At 35.2% G+C, this 20584-nt stretch overlaps 1 protein-coding gene across 1 annotated transcript; it reads right to left on the bottom strand.

The window, feature by feature from the left end:
- Positions 1-6660: 6660 nt before the first annotated feature.
- Positions 6661-19102, bottom strand: LOC120628034 (septin-1). Its single transcript, XM_039896222.1, has 11 exons — positions 18879-19102; positions 16947-17139; positions 15667-15797; positions 14384-14511; positions 12716-12833; positions 12104-12190; positions 10701-10861; positions 10417-10518; positions 8523-8616; positions 7485-7592; positions 6661-6989 (listed from the first exon to the last, which is right to left on the bottom strand). The coding sequence occupies exons 1-10, from the start codon at positions 18900-18902 to the stop codon at positions 7503-7505; spliced, it is 1128 nt and encodes a 375-aa protein (XP_039752156.1). The 5' UTR covers positions 18903-19102; the 3' UTR covers positions 6661-6989; positions 7485-7502.
- Positions 19103-20584: the final 1482 nt, after the last annotated feature.

Here is a 20584-nt window from a genome sequence, read left to right as displayed (position 1 = left end):
TGTTTATAAATACTTATTAACCCCCGCCGACGCAAAAACGACGGGGTGTTATAAGTTTAACGTGTCTGCGGGACTCGAATGGATAAACCAATTTTAGTCATGTGTTTTTGTTTGAAAGGTGAATTAGTCGGGCGTGTTCTAAGCTCAGTTTGATAAAAATCGGTCCAAGACGGTCGGATTGAATGTTTTTTCGCATGTCTAGTATCGGGGGGTTTTAAATTAAAATTAATTTTATTATTGGTGACAATTTTTCTGGCAATATTATTGGCAAGTTACTTACTGAGGTCAATTTTGCTTAACCAGACTTAATTTATGCGAATATGAAAAAAACATAAAACATTATGTGTAGTTCTATGAATCTATTTTTGTAATATCTGAAAATAGTTATTTAGTTAAGATCTACATAAGTGGGAATCGTTGGGAGATAGGTAGATATACTAACAAAATCAATTTATTTCAGTGAATAAATGAATTTGTTAGAGGCTTGGAAAAAAAACTACTGATTTTAATTAATAATTATTTATTTTTTTATAAAAAATATGATTACGTAGGAATATTTCATTATGATAATTTACTACACAATTCGTTGACATTCTTAGTTCAGTTCAAGACCAACCTTTGTGTCACAACTTTGGCACCAATTAAATCTATCACGATCATACTCTAGCCAATTTTCTAATATGCCGACATTGTAGTCATTATTTTTTTAATCAGTATTTTTATTAACATTACAAAACATTTGAATGAGATTTCAGCTTTCACTACATCTAATTTATAAATGCACCAATAAGGGAATTATTTGATGATGTACACGAAAAATTAACGCCACCATATCATTTCACTTCATCCCAATCATAAAACAACCTTATCTGCTTGTCTTAGGATGTGCGACAATCCAGTATAAAATTCAGTAAAACCAGTAAAGGTTCCTTCGTAAATATACTCTTTTTCATGCTTGCTCATTCGTTGACCAGGGTTCTTCCTGGTTCTAAACATAACACACACTTAACCACAATTCCGATACTCAGCTAAGTTAGTGGCACTAGTAAAACGGCACGTCGTTTGCCAAAAAATAGGGTACAGGTTGATACAACTGCACGGCATAGCAGCCGCAGGAGACATGTTTCTCCCGCCGTGCTGGAAATAGAATTATACCCCCTTTATATTTACGTAAGTATTACACATATATTTTATTTGGATATTATTTGCACTTGTGCGCCAGTGCTCTTATAGTTGATAAAGCTGTGGGAGAAGATATTTTATCCTTTCCCCAGGGAGGTAATTATCTCCTGCCCGTTCTAGCCGTGCTGTTGCCGTGCTTTGGCGGGTGTACAAGTAAATTCTATCCCTTGTTAGGAGATATAATATTTGACGCCTACCTATACTACACGTGATGAGGGGACCTTTCCTATGGTAAAACTTCACAAACTTTGGAATAATTAGTTTTGATTTTGAGTGCAAAATGTTGTTGTTTTGATGCACGATCCTACCGGCTTCTTGGCTACAAGTCGAGGTTCCTTTTCATAGAATAGGAATTTAAAAAAAAAAATAATCAGATTATTTAGTCCGTGTTATGCCGTATTTATACCACCAAACCTAACCTAATCATTCTTAACAAAATTGATTCGATGTTTCACACCTGCCAGGAGACATCTCATCTTCTTTAAGGTTATACCCCTAACAAAGAAAAGCATCGAGATGTGACGTAAGTATGAAGGTGTTGTAATTTACGTCACAAATGCTAAGATTTCAATACCATAGATAATATGGGCCCAGAGCTAAACCTAGCTACTAATTAATACACAGCGATGCGATAAATTACCTCGCTATCTCCACGCACATCCTTCCAAGGTTTTAATCTAAATATTTAACTGGTTAATGTTTAATGATTAACAAATGTGTGGTAAATTTAACCAATACAAATAGCATAAGTATCTACAATATTTGAAATTTCCAATTCAATATTATTACTTTAAATAACCAACCTAAATATAGTAAAGTTATAATATAAATTAAAATTCGAGATAATAACAGCTGTTTGAAGGCTGACAAAATATTATATCAATGGGTTAAGAAATCGAAATCGATCTAAGAACAGTATGTGCTTTGTTCGACGTCGGATAAATATAAAGAACGTTAGTGTTAAAACGAAAGACTGATATACTAAATCGATTTCGATAACATCTCAATTAGAAAAAACAGAACCTTTTCCTGTTAAATTTTAATAATTCGATTTAGTTTTCAGGCCATTTTTAATTCCGTGCACAAAACGTACACTCTCAAATTATTTATTATAATTTCAACAATTAAATACCAAATATATATCTATTAAGTACAATTTTATCATATTATAATTTATTGTTCAGCCATTAATTTTCGTATAATTTCAATAAAAAAGTTATAATGCAATCAATAATGGAATACATTTCACATGTTGTGAAATATGAAATTAATATAATATTCATAAAAATATAAAATCATAATTAATGAATATGCATGCGATTATATAACTTAAACGCTAAATATATTTAATTAATACAGAATAATATCTCGTAATACAAACGGAAGATACAATATCAGTCCTTTATTTTGAAAATAATATCGAAAAATAATACTATCAATGTAATAAAACATAATATTGGTGCTTATTAAGTTGAACACAAATTATTTAATAAATTAAATCTACAGCTCTAAAAGTACTATCCTTTTCAAGAGTGAATATCGTCGATTATAGCAATTATCATTTTAGGTGAAGTATTTATTGTAGTTTTTCTGTTCATGATATGCTAGTTACTTTATATTTTTTATACGATATTCAGAAGAAGGCCGTACTTTAAGACCTGTCAGTTTAATTTATGATTTGAGTGCAACAGAATAAAATGCATTATTGACATAGTTTTAATACTAATTAATTTACGTTACTGACAAGTGAATAATAAATTCAGGGAGATGGCACAAGTAAAAAATACAAATATCAGATCAATGATTTGTAATAAACATTTTAGTTTTTTTAGGACGACATTTACCACAAACGACTGAACCAACAAAATTTCCAAGAAAGGACTGGAACCCTAACCACAGATAATGCAGGTATTTTATTATTAGATAAGATACTAGATAGATTAAACAAATATAAATAACTCAAATGTAACTTTCAATGGGTTGAGTCCTTTCTGGTAAACTACGTCCATATCCATATGTATATCTTAAGAACTTAATTTCCGGAAACCGATATTGATATACGTTTTATGTGCGAATAGATCGGTTTGGAATATTAAATCAACCTAAGATAGGCATAGGATAATGTGTCGTTGTCAAGATTAAAACTTATCATTATATTATTCTCTACATCAAAATGCAATCTAAAAACGAATGGTTTTTCGTGGCCTTGGTAATATTGTTATCAATATAAAATAAAAAATAATCAAAGAAAATTAATTAATCAATGTTTTGAGCATCAGACTGATTGATATAAAAGAAATTAGTTTTATTTCAAAAAAAAATGTGCTTTGGTTATTACTAAAAGAAAGTATTTACTAAGTGTAAATAATACAAATAATGCACAGTACATTGGCATTAACGCTAATATAACTAAACGTAAAGTATAAACTGTATTATTGCTAACATTACTTCGTCAACATTATCTATAAAACAATCTTTTATATTGAATAATATATTTATGAAAAATTATTTTCTAATAATTCCTATGTTATATAAAATTTAGGGCTCAATTCATATAATATTAGAGTATGTTTGCAAATGGACCAATTATAAAGAACCAATTTAAACGATCTACATCTGCACGACTACGCTCTGCTTCGGAAAACAGACTCTAATTGAAGTGACACATATTCACAACCGAACTAGCGACAGATCTATAACTTATAAGTTATACACTTTATAAGTTATAAATATGTGCAAATTTATAAGGGAGTTAGGCCCATTTCCATGCGTGCAACTAGTCCGAAATTCACTTATTTTAAGCTTGGCTTATTTTATAGGCACTTTTGAAATATGAAGTCGGTCTTTTTGTAGATACTCTTTCATCACTCGTTGATTTATATTCTAACGAGAAGAAGCTGACTAGAAAATAAGCAATTATTCATTAACAACATATAAGTATTTATGTTGGAAAAGAGAAACTTCTGAGTTTCTTGCCGGCTTCTTCTCGGTAGAATCTGCTTTCGAACCGGTGGTAGTCACTACACACAGACAGACTTGACATTTCAAAAGTGCTTACATTAGGCCTACTTGAAATAAATGACTTTTCAATTCGAATTATGCATATAAATGATTCGTCAACAAATAAATTATGTTCACAGGTAATTTTTTTTATTTAGTTGGATTGATTCCCGATAGAAATGTGTCACGTGCCAGGTTTCCGATTAGCGATCATCCATCACAGCATTTATGTGAATTGGGCCCAAATTAACTTTCTCCTCTACATTATGTCGAGTCAAAACCGATAAGGAACTAACAAAACATGTTAAATGTTTTGACTTAAAGAGGATCGGTTACCGCTTTACTATAGCGGTAAACAGACTAACCTACAACACGAAGTCACGCCGTGGTTTAAGTCAACTTAAGCTGCATATCCTTTATTAAAGCGCACCAACGCAATTATTAAGCGATATTAGGCGATTTATGGATTTTAAGATTTATACTTAATGAAATTTTATTCGAGTTCCTCGTCAACTCAGCAATTATACATAGTGTTGGTGCGCAAAAACATGGATACACAACTTTACATTTTAAACTCGTCATACGTTCTATGCGATATTTCGTCATGACGTGGATATTTTCATATTATTTATTACAATTCATCTCCTATTTAATAATATTTATTATACGCTTTCGAAACGATCGATCGGAACATTATTTTATAGCAAATTGACAATGTTTTAATGAGAGAAGAAAAGCTTAATAAATCAACTACCAGTTGGATTTATTTAGCTTTACTTATAGTTAATATGTTTAATGTTCCTAATATTAATAAAATATTGGATTGAAATCGTTGATGCGAGTATACTCATAGCTTAATAACTACTTACATTTACATGGAGCGAGTGTCTCGGAAGTTACATGAAGAAGTTACCATTATAGAAAGCGCAAAATCTTTCCAACGAATATGCCATACGTTACGGATACGAGGTCGGATACGAGTATTACTACTTTTTTGAGAATACTACTGCAAGGTGATATTTGAGTATCGTAAAGTTTATAAAAAAGATTTTGAGAGATTTTGAGGGCGAGATTCACATCATACCATTACCATTCGGTATAAGATATTTGTAACATGAAGACTTTCAATATTAAATGTACTAAAATACATTAAATATTATGTTCCCATGCTTAAACTTCTTTTTCAATATTATTAACGGTACACTCCCTCCATGTAAATAGCGCTTAAGACACTAATCGCACCCGCATAATTTTTATAATTTTCAGTAAGCACAATGCTTACTGAAAATTATATTTGAGAAACGAGTTTTCCACACAATAAAAAAGTTGTTTCCCTAAAATATCCAGTTTTACAGAGTGTAAACTTACCATTACGTTAAAAAAAAAATATCAACAATTTTCTAACTGTTTTTGATAATAATGGAAACTTTATCCCAAGTCTACTTTTCAGTCCTTTTTTTGTGTCTACAAGAAGCAAGCAAAGAACATTAGGGCTAAATAATACATAGTAACAAGTTTATTCATAGTCAATAACGAGACTGAGTCAAAGATCTAAAGTCTATGATAATTTTAAGAGGATTTAATACATAGATTTAGGCCAGAAACTAATTTATAAATTGCTATTCAAAACGACGCCACTCGCACTGCTTTCCTCAAAAAAATTATACTATTTTCTAATACTCGACACACATTCGTGTTAAGTTTTGTATAATTTATAATGCCTTAAAGATACAACGTTATAACATGTAGATACGCGTCGGTTGGAGTTTAATATGTTGCTTTTGATTAAATAACAGCTATTTTGTAATTATAGATGTTCGATTCATGGATTAAATAAACGACATATTTTACAATTATAGATGGGAAGCGATAAAACTTCAATTTACTGTAGTTGTAGTCATGTAGATCATTGTTATTTATGTTCAGTACTATTATTCTGTGAACACATTTGTAATATCCCATTTAACGCTTATGTCGCGTGTGTCAAAATTATCTATTCAACGCGACTCAATAGGGGTCATGTAGCGATGTTATCAGTGTGACTGTGCCTTTAGGAAAGTTTTATAAGATTTATTCTTAAAGCCGTATAAACCCTTTAATATTAAAAATATGGCTTGTTATACAACAGCTCAATTACATGTGTGTCGGACGTCCGAGAGGTCGTCTAAAATTGTATTGTGTAACTCATATTGCGGCTTTAATAAGCAAAATAATATAACACTATCAAGTGAAAAACATTGAACCGAATCAAATATTAGTTTTGACATAATAATGAGGCTGAGAATTTAATAAATATAAATATAATGCGACAATACACACATCACCATCTAGGTCCAATGTATGCGTAACTTGTGTTATGGTTACTAAGATGAATGATGAATATTTATAAATAATATACGTAAATACTTATAATTAGATAAACACCCATACACTGAAAACATTCATGTTCATCACACAAACATTTTCCAGTCGTGGGATTCGAAGCTAGACTTTAACTCAGAAAGCAGGGTCACTGCCCACTGCGTCACTCAGTCTTCGTCGGCCAATTTTATACAACAAATGAATAATGAGGTTTTACACGGATTTTATAATTAATCTTTTAAAACCCTCTGTAAATATACAAAAGAGGTTTAAATACAAATACACAGTCGTTAGTAACACTTTTAATACCGCGTAGGTCGGCGGGTCGGGTAGGCGTTTTGTTAGCAAATTTGTTAGGTGGAAGTGACGCAGTAGGGTATTATGCGTAGTATAGAGTTTACTACGTTGCAAGCCTCCGACAGCTGGGCCGCCCTACTAGTCCCCAGCTGAAATAAACAACACTAGCTCTATTATCTGTTTATCGCAGTTTATTCACATACCGGGGCACTGATTACTGAGGATAGTCGTATATTTCGTTCTCGTAATATCACTGCCATCTTACTAACATGGCTTAAACCAGTATCATTTCAATACTAGCTGTTGCCGGCGTATTTCGTCCGCGTTTATTACGGTTTTTCACAAAAAAACAGACTGTTTTCCTGGGATAAACAATGGCCTACATATCTCTCCGCCCTTTCAACTGACTCGCGATCGTCGATTGTCGTTTGGTTGTTCAGTAAGGGCGTTAAGTGAGAACCAACAAACAAACACATTCGCATTAATAGGAATAGTAGTGCGATCAAGTCGATTGGATGCTCATTAAGGGCGTTAGGTGAGAACAAACAAACAAACACATTCACATTTATAACAATAGTTGTACTTTGAGTTTGGGTCAGTATTCATGACGCGAGGTGTAACATGTGATTAAACAGTCGCTGTACCTGCAGGGCCTGGGTGCACTATGCGGAGGTAGTGTTTGCGGCCGCCTGCAGTTGCATTTGACGCTGCATCTGCTCTAGCATCTCCTGCATGCGACGCAGCTCTGCCTCCTGGTAAAAAAAAGAAATCGTTTTTTTTTTAATAAACTGGCTTTACGGCTCTGAACTTTAGCCCTTTTGAGCACGTAGTCTTTATGATTCCAATAACTTGCGGTTACACCTACAAGGGATGAACCGTAAACAACACATTCTTCAGTTCTAGAAATGCGTGCGGATGACGTCATCCACAATGTCAAAGTAAAATATTTTACTTTTGACTACACAAAAATGTGTACATGATGACGATGGCGATAACTTCATTAGTAAATTATAACTAATGCTTCAGAGGATTTCTAAACGCGCCCTAGTCTAAGATGAAGCCATAAAAAAGGCCGCTTCATATTAAGTTCCAAACTTGAATTAATTTTTTTAACGCTACTTTAACTTTCGTAACTCACAAAAAGTGAAACGAGCATAGATACGGATACCTAATAGAGAGCGAGCCAGTCAGTGTGGTTTTGTCATACGCCCAAAGTTAATTAATCAATCCTACTCAACATCTTCTGATGGAGAATTTAAATTCTGTTCCTCTCCTCTGTAGTACTGTACTGTAATTGTCCCTCCTCCCTCCCTTTATATATGGATGTGCTATCCTACTAACTTCAATCTGCCATTTAGAGATTTTTAATTAAATATATTACTAACAGCGAGCGATAGGAAACTTCAAGCGACGGTAGTCACTGCTGGATGTATAGGTCTTTTGTAGGGAGTTGATTTTTTCGCTCGAGATGATTTCGCTTGTTTCCAGCAGCTCCCAGAAACGTTTGATGTCGTCTGTCCACCCGTTTTTGGCCGACCACCGCTGCGAGATCGCCACTCCAGCACCTTGGGACCCAAACGTCCATCGTTTCTCCAAGCTATGTGCCTTGCCCCGCCCATTGCACTGCAGATTGTACGTATTTGGTTTTAAAATCTAGGCCCATACGTGCTAAATATACCTACCTTTTCACGTAATGCGCGCTCACGTTCTGTGGAGTCCTCGTTGGATCCATTAGTCAAGCCAGAGTCTGATTCACTCAATCCACTCTCTGTTGATCTATAATACAAATACAAACATTATTTTTATTTGTCGTTAAAAATTTCACAGTCTGTTGCTGTTGGTGACAGACAGGTTAATATAATAGGTCATTTAAATGTTGAAGTAAAGGATAAAAAAAAATTTCGATGAGACCAAAAAATCTATGTCCAGTTAAAAACTACTCTAAAATTATATTTTAAGACATAATATAACGTTTTGAACCTTTGTTTATCTATTATTTGTGAAGTACCCCTCATATTTCCCGCAATTTCATCTGCGCTAAATTTCAGATATACCGATCGATTAAAAAAAATCAGTAGTGCCTATACGAAATGCGAGTAAAAATCTCTATAACTTAAAGGAAGAAATTTTTTTTGCAAACTCTTATCCCCTATTTTACTAGGGGGTTGTAATTTCGAAGACCGTCATTTCTTGTTTTACAACAAAAATCCCGAGTAACAAGTTTCATGGATATATGTATAAAAATTTTAACGATGCCACGATCATGTTTCGCCCTCGTGACCCATCTAACTGTTGAACTATCTTGACATTGAGTCCATAAGAATAGCCTTGCACCTTGGCGAATTTAAATTAACTAATTGTTAGAACTTAATTACTGAATACTCTAAGACATGACATGTTATCTTTGCCCCATTTCTATGGGGGTAGAGGTAAGGAGGATCATCTGTGTATATGAAAAAGTGTCGTCAAAATGTATTAAATTAGGATGGCGCCACATTTGCATCAAGGTAACTCTTAAAAGAAGCGCCAAATATAAATATTGTTAGAGTAGGCTTGAAAAATAAACAAGGAAGTAAGGTTATATTTACCACAATATTTTGTACAACTTAAGTTGTTGAAGTTCTCAATAATTAACTACTTTAGTCGATAATGACATTAAATTTTTTAACTCGGCATACTTCAATTCATCTACGATTGCTACATTCATACCATACCCTGTGCATCCACCAGCGCCATTGAGGAGGATTTTTGAACTGTTATTTAGCGCATACAACTGGACACTTTTTCAACTTTTCTTCCATATAAGATGACTCTCCTTACCCATACCCATTTCTCATAATTTGAAGTCATGCACCTAAAAAGTATGAAGAGACTCGCACACTAATAGCTCAGATCATCAAATCATCGTCATTATTTACTTTTTATTTGTACGACACATCAACTTCAGAAAAAAAAGAACAGACACTTCAAGTACAGAGTAGGATACAAAAGGCGGCCTTATCGCTAAGTAGCGATCTCTGCCATGTAACCTTAGGTTTAGGAAAATTAAAAAGAAAACGAAAAGGTACACTGTTTAAAACCAGTTACTATACTACACATACAACAACACTATTGATAAATACAGAAAATAAATAAACTAATATATACTTTAGCATACCATAAATACTTAAATATGAATTAGAGTAAATAAATAATAGTCGACCCAGGTCTTCGAATGAGAAGGGTTTTTAGGCCGTCACCACGACGCCACAACGCCAGCCAAGTTTGAATTGATGGATTCCAAACGCGTTTAAAGATATTATAGAGCACTATTCCTTACAATGTTTTCTTCACCGCTAAGGTACTAATGTTTAATTACTTAAAAAGTAAATAACTTTGAAAAGTTCGTGGTACGTGTCGATACCATAATCATCTATTGTTATTCAAATAACACAAATCTGTTTTATTTCGTCTCTATGAAAAAAATCACCGAAGAGGTAGGACGTGGTGGTGAAATGTGTATCAAAAACATTGAAAATTAAAGTTATTTATAAGGGATAATAATTAATAATAGTGTTGTATGTATTTGGTACTCACGTATGCCTCTTCGGAATCTGTCCGTTGCGCGCAAGTCTTTCCGAACGGTAGTTCTCATAGTGGACTTCTTGAGTCACCTCTTGGAGATCTTGCATGTGGGTGCTGGGAATGAAAACAGCAAATAAATAAATCATTAAAAAAAAAAAAAGTTTTTGGGGTTGTACCCGTGTATCCCATCATCAGATTCAATATCTCAGTTGTCACAAAATTTAGCTACGAACACTGTTATAGATCACATAGACATTTGCCCCAGTTTTCTCTTCAAAACACTACTATATACTTACATGAGCATAGTCCGCAGTTTGATGAAGTCGCAGTGGTCGGGGTTCTCGACCTCCACCACGCCCCACGGGTACAGTCGACCGCGTACTCGCCTGCCGCGTACCTCCAACTGTTGCCCTGCGCCGCAAACAGCAAACGGTACAGCCGCCTTCAATTGCCGCACCTGTTGAAGAGACCGCTTTCATGCTAGGAAACTTTGGACAGACACTGACACCAATTCTGTTTTAAAGCGGAATCACACTGCGTTATACGTAGGTATACATAACATGTGTTCCTCAAAAAAAATGTTACGTATTTGCGAAAAGTACTTATGCTTGTGGTATAAAAATTTTTAACCGTTTTAAAATGATGGTAAAAAAATTAGACGGTAATATTTTTAAAAATAGGTTTACAATTTAGTTATTAAGCGTATTATAATTTTAACGAATATTTTTGTGACAGTAATTTGTAATATAAACTCTAAATATGTAAGAAAATTGCACGCCAGAAAGTGGTAAACTGATGGAAATATTCTCACTTTAACCATCAAAAAGAATGAACACAGTTAATCAGCAATAAAATTTATTCTAATTTTAATACGCTATACAGTGCAACCTTAATATAACGTACCTCAATATAACAACTGCTTCGATCTAACTATTTCTTCTTAATCTCCTTCAATTTTCCATAAGAATCAATGCAAATTATATATTCACACTGCGAACATTTTTTGCGAACCACCACTTTGTAACGAATTTTCAACCATCAAACAATGTTGAGGTGAATGAAACTATTTTTTACCTCTATCTAAATAACGCATTTTAGACCAACTCAATGTGCGGTTCGTTATACAGCATATAAAAGAATTACGAAATAATATTGAAGGAGGCATAAGTGTATTTCATAAGGAATCACCCTGTAAAAATATGAAATCTAAAAAAGCATTTTTATTTTTCCATACAAACGAATTGAAAACATTCTAAGTGTTTAATTATGACAACCCTTTTAAAGATAAAAGACCAACACGTGCATAGTACCTACGCTACGCGACGCGTACCTAATAACGTGACAGGAGTCACATGATTTTAACTCTGCATGTGATGCTAGGGCTGTATCAGATTTATTTCAGTAACAACTATGGCAGTGGTTTACGCAAAAACCATTAGGTTTCCGGTTTCACAGATAAGTCTCAGAGACAGTACATAATATATTCTAAAGCCTGTGAAGTATAAGTTCGGTTTTCATTTACACGTTGTATATAGCTTGCATCCTCGAGATAGACATAGAATACGTAAGGTTCTATAATATAGTCTTTGTTACCAATGTACGTCTTCACACCTAAGCCGATATTAACGAAACTTTGTTTACCTCCTGGTGACGGGCATTTACTTTTATATATAATATATAAACTGCCAAAAAACCATACCTGTTCTTTATAATCTTCATCTTCGTCGCTATCACAATCTGGCAGAGGGTAGATTTTAATTCCCTCTCTTTCAATCTCCTCCATCACCTGTTAAAGTAACGCGAAGTATTAAGTCTTAATAATGCAAATAAAAATCGAGTTCACGCCAGTAAGAGATTCGCGCTTAAGCTGTTCAATACTATTCATTTTCAATATTTATTATGGACGCCCACTGCTAAACATGTATTTTGTAGGAAATAAGGGTTTGTGATTGAATATACTCCTAAATAAAAAAAAATCCATTCCTACACTATGGATATAGAATATCAAGGGTATTATGATAAGTGCAAGGTTTATTATTATTTAATATTTTAACGTAAAAAATTATATTACATATAATTCAGTTTCCATGGTAACTAAAACAATATGTGTGTATTCTACCTAATTCTCTGGGCGACTTAATCCTAAACATTTACGAGTACGTATTTGTTTTTTTATCGTGACTCATTTTCGTTTCATTAAATTTCAAATCACAACAATTCACATAAGAAGTTGCACTTTCACACTCACTAAGTTTTTGCGTTCATTTTTAGAGTAATAAGATATTGTAAATTACAGTTTCTTAAAGCTTACCCTGCTTTTGAGCCGTTGAACTTCTTTCTTGGTGAGACAATCAGCCTTCGCGATGACAGGAACAATGTTAACTTTGTTGTGTAGCTGTTTCATGAACTCTATGTCCAGAGGTTTGAGGCTAAAACAATGATTCATAACAGTAGATCTTCAGTTTTTTTCTCATACAATATTTTATATGAGAAAAACCTAAAGATCTATTGACGGACCATGTAGATAGTCTGGTGATAACGATGGTAAGCTGTCAATGTGTCTGATGGCCGATTGGCGCAGTGGGCAGCGACCCTTCTTTCGGAGTCCAAGGCCGTGGGTCCGATTCCCACAACTGGAAAATGTTTGTTTGATAAACACGAATGTTTTTAATGTCTGGGTGTTTATATGCATATTATAAGTAGTATCTTATTTATACAAATATTCATCAGTCATCTTGTTATCCATAACAAAAGCTACGCTTAACTAGACGCCGATGTGTGTGTTGTCGTAGTATATTTATTTTATTTTGTAATGTCGAGACATTAGAAGGGTGCTGTAGGTTTTTGTATGACAAAATACTTCGTTTCTATTAGGACATAACGCCACGTTCATTAATAAGGGTGTTAAAATGCAAAGCAGTACCTACTAGGCTTTTTTGCTTTTCGTTAACGGAACTTAAATAAACAAACATAAATAAAGTTTGATTTGATAAGAGAAGTTAATGACTTGACTATAGATAAAAACATTGTGAGGGTAGAGCTCTTATCTGTCTGTAAATGACTGTTGCTTGATAATAAATACTTTGTTATAATGTTAAGTTATATTATAAATATGTAAAATCTACTTAAAAGACATTGATGTCGGTTCTGTTGTTCACACATCTGTTGTACATCAAAATTGGCACCATTGAAGGTCCTATTATAATTTCAACATACGGCTTTCACCATCGTTTATATAATTTTTCACAAATGTTTATATATATCATAAACCTCATAAAGTAACAAAATATAATATTTTGCAACCAAGTCTATGAAAAATAAACTTTTATTCCAGTAAATTCACACTTACACACTAATTTACACCCTACTACAAATTTCTAAGGGACATTGCTCAGCGCCCATACATAGTTCGCCTAAGAATCACCAGTCACGAATTTATTACTGATAACATCTAAATGTAAAAAACCTATTGGATAGAAGCAGGCGTTACTTTGCGGAAATCCATAATATATTATGAAAATTAAGCTTAATTTGCTATACTATTAAGAATTATTCTTAACAATTACTTATTGTAAAGTCAACATCTCCTGAGGATGCTCCGGTTTCGGAGCGAAACGTGCGTAGAGGGTACATTGCCGAGGATCTGTTTGGTGTGGAGTATATGAATTGAAGTAATTATAAATTACACCATACAGATTCTGCTGCTGTTCGCGGAGTATAGCAAATCAAGCTTAATTTTCATAGTAAACAACCTATACAGAAGATAAAAACTACGAATACTTTTGAGAATTTATCTATTAGCAAAAGTATTATTGATCTTGAGGTTACTTCGATTATTATTTCTGCAACTTATCTCCAATATAACCAACCTGTCCATAACAAATAAAATAAAAAATATTTTTCGGAATAACCTGTATAACTTACATAACTACGCCTAATGTGTACAATCTCAACGTGGACAACGTTAATAAAAACATACCCATGTCCAAACGGAGAGATGAAGTAGAAACAGCAGTGTATGCGATTGTCGACAATATTACGCCGATTGAGACCGCTCTCGTCGCGCAAAAACCGCTCAAACTGCTCATCAATGTATTGAATAATCGACTAAAAAGAAATACCATTATTAATAGAGCAGATCGCATCATTCTCACCGAAATTTTGGTAGACCAATTTTGACAGATTTTACTTTTTTTTCTATAGTAATAATTGATGAACCAAGCATATGGCCCACCTGCACGGCTAGCATGGACAGGAGACATTTATCTCCCTGGGGAAAGGATAAAAAATCTTCTCCCACAGCTTTATAAATTCTCAGAGCACTGGCGCACAAGTGGAAATAACATCCAAATAATATATCTATCTATCTATATATATAAAAGAGAAAGTGTGTGGGTATGTTTCGTATAGGCTCCGAAACGGCTGGACCGATTTCAATGAAAGTTCATCAGGGAATCTCCGGATTGAATCCTGTAAAGTTTGGTGACGATCGGAGAACTCCTATTTTTGAACTGTCAAACTTTCAATTACAGCTTTTCTTTACTATGATGATTTTCTATTGTTGGGTGTAGATGGGTGTAGATAATGATCATCACCCGCTCGAGAAGAGAATAGAAGAAAATGAATACGGAGAGAAATAAATGATTTAATATATTATGAGACTTAATTTAAAAATTTAATGATGTAAGTTTATTGTTTAAATAAAATAAAGCAAAATCTAGCCCGGCGAAGCGGGCTGGGTACGCTAGTGTTTAATAATGAACGGGGGTAAACTTCTCCTATTCCATGTTCCCGTGTAGGTGTAGCTGGTGGCGTTAATTATGTGTTATAGTGCTAGCCCTGCTGATGGTAAGAGGCAATAAATTGCCTATAAACAGTGCGATAGTTCGCAGGGCATGCAAAGAGCACGTCCTGCAACGTGCCGCTCGGCGTCCATTAACCTGAGGCGTAGGTTTCAGGTCTTATGTGCCTATAAATACATCAGTAATCACGCCCTAAAGACAGATACTGAAATTGATTATAAATAAATTGAAAGGGTTATTAGCTTCCTTCCATACCGCGATGGTAGAGTCATACCGACAGACTTGACGTTTAAAAAGTGTTAATAAAGTTGGCGATATTTTCTAAATTACCAAATTGCCCCTGCCGTAGATTGAATTGACACCACGCGAATAGGACACCTCTCAACACTGCGGCAGGGAGATCGACAAATATTGGATAATAGCTGCGGCCTTAGTGTTATAAAAAAAATGCTTTATTTACCCTGAAGCAATCAGTATTATCAATAGCATCTCCATATCCTGGTGTATCAACAACTGTAAGCCGTAATTTGACGCCTCTCTCTTCAATCTCAACAGTTGAAGCGTCTAGCTTCACTGTTTGGTTTGTTTTCTCTGTAAAACAGAAGCAAATTAACGACTAAGCATTTCTAACTAACTAGTAACTAGATCGAAATATCATAATTATGTACCTATGTACATGTTTAAGAAATGTTGATCAACCACGAAAATCATGGTTTAATATTATAGTATGTAACTTGCCCATAGGCCTCATAAGAAGGCTCAGAGTCACTCAGCGGGCGATGGAGAGATGCTCGGAGTATCTCTACGCGATCGAATCAGAAATGTGGAGTTTCGTAGAAGAACCTACATAGAGTTACCGACATAGCTCAACGAGTCGTGAAGCTGAAATGGGCCGAGCACATAGTTCGGAGAAAGGATGGACGTTGGGGTCCCGAGGTGCTGGAATGGCAGCCCCGAACTGGTAAGCGCAGCGTTGGTCGACCCCCAACGATGTGGACAGACGACATTAAGCGCGTCGCAGGTAGCCGCTGGATCCAAGCGGCTCAGAACCGTGGAACTTGGAACTCCCTACAAAAGACCTATGTCCAGCAGTGGACGTCTATCGGTTGATGTGTGTGTGTGTGTGTGTGTAACTTGCAAGAACATCTTTGAATAATATTTAACACAGCATTATCATTATCATTAGCGATACGGTATACGGCACGGGTCTTCTGTTAGGATGAAAATGGTTTAGGACGAGAATGCGAAATGCTGATTGATAGACGTCACACGCCTTTGATAATACAATGGCGAACTTCATGCATGTACTCGTAGCTATCTTCCTCACGGCGTTTTCCTTCACTGTTAAAGCATGTGATTATAACTTGCTTAAACTAAAAACGCACATAGCTCTGATAAGTGCGAGGTGCGTGCCGTGTATCTAACTCGGTCCCCTTGAAAAGTAAATCGAAGCCTTATCCACTAGGCTATCACCGCCGCTTTTTTCAAGCATGAAGATATGTACCTAATACAAAAAAGATTTATCAAATCTGACTAGTAGTTCCAGAGATCAGTGTGTTCGCCAAACAAACAACTAGTTTAGTTTTATTGTAATTATTATATTGATTTTTATTTATCACTGACGTTGCCAGAAATACCCTGGTTATAGATGAATTTCTTTTATGTTAACAATGTCAATTGTACACCTAAGTACCCCATTTAAAATATTGTTACAGTTACAGATTGACATATTGTACATACCTATAGCATCAGGGATAACTCTTTCAGGATACAAATCTGTTAGAAAAAGAGAGTTAACAAGAGTGGATTTTCCAAGACCACTTTCTCCCACCACCATAAGGGTAAACTCAAATCCCTTTTTCACTGATTTTCTGTGCACCTGGTTGGGCAAGTTTGCAAACCCAACATAGCCTGGTGTCTCCAAATTAGAAAACTGTAGGAAAAAAATAATACTGTTAAGTTCTTTAATAGCATCTGTTTATTATTTTTATAAAAAAAAATACAAAACAACATTAAATAGCCGATTGGCGCAGTGGGAAATGAGGGTCGCTGACCCTCATTTCTGAGTCCAAGGGCTGTGGTTTCGATTCCCACAGGTGGAAAATGTTTGTGTGATGAACATGAACGTTTTTCAGCGTAGGGTGTTCTCTATATATTATAGAGTGTTCTTTGTATATTATAAGTATTTATGTATGTAATATGCATAAAAATATTCATCAGCTATCTATGTACCCATAACACAAGCTAATAGTACCCATAACACAAGCTAATAGTACCCATAACACAAGCTAATAGTACCCATAACACAAGCTATGCTTACTTTGGGGCTAGATGGCGATGTTTGTATTGCTGGAGTATATTTATTTTTTATTTATAAATTGACACATTGCAGGGCATGCAAGGAACACATCTTACGAGTGCCATCCTGTGTCCATCAACCTGAGGTGTAGGTGTCAAACCTCATGAACTCAGCAATACTGCATGGCAGCAGAAATACTGCATGACAAGCTCTGTTACAAATAGTTCCACTACAACTAAATGCAAGCTATGGTTCTTAAGACTAACATAGGATAGCAATAATTGTCAGCTGCCTCTAACCAGTATTGGGGCAGAATGGAAGGACTGTGTCCAGCAGTGGGCTATTGATAGGCTCTTGATAAGGGAGGGTCTTTTATCATGAGTATATTAATATCATAGAATTGTTAAGATAGTTTATTGGATTTATTTTATGAGGTATCTTAAAGGATGAACATCTCCATTGGCATATTAAATGTTAGTAACGATTCACACCCTTAACATCATAGCTAAGAGAATGGATCTGTTTTATTGTACTCTGACTGAATTCACAACGGTCCATGGGCGTACCCTTCCAAACCAGTGTCAATTTAAATACTGGGAGTAAAGACAAGATTCTCAGTTAACTATCTCTGTATTTGTACTGCACTTGGTATATGTGAGAGCATTATATGTACAGAAGTAATTTTTTTTTAGTTTTTATTGGTAAATAACATAACATTTTTCTTAGTTGTCTTACTGGGTTAACAGTGTTTCCTTTTCCTTGCTACAATTTGTCTGCAATCCCATCTGATGATAAGTGATTATGCAGTCTAAGATGGTGGTTGGCTAACCTGCCAGGGGTATGCCAGTTATACTAAACAGATACCCCCAAATGGTTTTTACGCTACATCGTACTGGAAAGCTAAATCGCTTAGTGGCAAGTTTATATCAGTAGGACGGTATTAGCCTAGGCGGAAGCCTCCCACCGGACGAGAGCTCGTTGTAGTATACGCTCGCCTAGGTTTTTGCTTATTGCAATTTCTATACACTAACAAACAAAATAGAAGTGATTTAGGTATCTTCATCAATTTAACTAGATTAGGACAAGCGACACATTCATCTGTTATATATTCAAACAGCATGCGTAAACACTGACATACATCCGCCGCTAACTGTATTGAAAACCATTTCACCAAAGGCATGCATATGAATCAATTATCAAACAACATGAACGCTCTATATACTACTTCGATAAGTATGTCACCGTGAATCATACAGTAATGAGAGTACATCCTTTACGTAGAACATTTTCCGAAAATAATGAAATCTTTATTATGCATACGATTTATAGTAATGCCTCAATTTATATATAATAAATAAAAACCCATCGCTTACGTTTTTTGGAGTTTCGCTAGACATCGTTTGATTGTAATGCTTCGTTGGGGCTTGATTAGTTGAGACCGTTGATGGTATACAAAGGGAAGTATAATTTAGTTTTGACGATATTTTTAATAAGCTTATACTTTAGCACGCACTAAGAATCCGTCTAAAAATACACCTCTCCCGATTAAATTATTATTTTCGAATTCATGAAATCGAATTCACCGACGAAAACCACCACAGACCACTGACTATTTAATGTTTATTTATACTAAAGTTGCTGGTCTCAGGTCTGTGACAACTGTGACAATCTTTGGTGACAATTGAAAAACACGGATGTGTACTTCAACCAAATCAATTACAGAATGTTTTCACGAAAAAAACTAAAGAGGGAAAGTTAAATGAAAGCCAGCCATAAAATTTAATTAGATTTTTCAATGACAAAACAAACTTAAGAAAATCGCGCTGTGTGAGATCAACAAATTAGTAAACCGCATTTCATTCGCTCCGATAGCTCCCAACCTAAAAGCCGCTAAATTGAAAACTTTTCACAAATAAGCGATTGCAAATGCGCAGCGCAGCACATTGTTACATAAACTACCCATTCTTCCGACCATATCTCAACCACGCCTCCGCTCTTACGCCTAAACCTCCCCCCTCCCGCCTTCGAAGATTTGGATAAAGCACAATAGAAGCCAAAATATGTATTTCGAGCGATATCTCTATAGGTCCCTACCAAGTTCAGCTGTTTAATAGCGAAATTGATAGCCTAGGCATCCTGTCTCCTGACAGCGACCCTATAGCTCCCACATCCGTCGACCAGGTACAAGCGATTATCATCAAGCTGCACTCAATGAAAGCTCCCAGTCTCGACAACATGGTATGGTACCTACTGAGTACTCCTGAGAGTAGATGGAGATGAGGGAGGAGATGTTGACTTTACAATGAAAGCGCCTGCTTCTATACGACTGTGGTTTAGTCCAATCGTACATTTATTTATTTATGATCCATGAATGGTGGCTGCATTGACGAGATCAAGGCTATGGACAAGTTGCAAAGGATATGGAGGAATCGTAATATAACGAAAGCCACAGAGATCCGGCTAGTTAAAGCACTGATATTCCTCATATTTTTCTACGCTTCGAAAACGTGGACCTTGAGGGAGACTGAGAAGAAAATAATAGATGCTCTTGAGATGTTGTGCTGGAGGAGAATGTTGGGAGTGACCTAGAACATTTTCCGTACGAATAAATCAATTCTCGACGAACTCAGCATTAAACAGCGCCTATCATCTGCAGTTCAAGCTCGAATTCTCAGTTCCTTCGAGTACGTGTCCAGGCGTAATGACGTGTCCGTTGAGTGTCTTTTGGTTCAAGGGAAAAAAGAAAGTATCAGAGATCGATAGATAGATCACCCATGAGATGGACGGACCGAGTGAAAGCCGCAATCGAGGCTTCTCTACAAGAATGCGCAAGTAAGGCAACCGTTAGAGAAGAGTTGCGATGGATTGTAAAGCGAGCCACAACACCCAGATGACGACCTCGACCAGTTTGTCAAGACTGTTACGAGTCCGTGCCACAGGAGACAAGCTTTATTGAATGCCGAAGCCAAGCAAGCCAAGCCAAGCTTGGCTACAGCATTGGCTGGAGCCAAGTGTGTGATTGTCTACCTCTACATTACTTATTCGATCACTTGAAAGTTAACTACGATTTATATGGTAT

The sequence above is a fragment of the Pararge aegeria genome, chromosome 12, assembly GCF_905163445.1.
Source record: "Pararge aegeria chromosome 12, ilParAegt1.1, whole genome shotgun sequence".
NCBI lineage: Eukaryota > Metazoa > Arthropoda > Insecta > Lepidoptera > Nymphalidae > Pararge > Pararge aegeria.
Note: the sequence above shows the minus strand (reverse complement) of the source record. Positions and strands in the feature narration are given on the sequence as shown.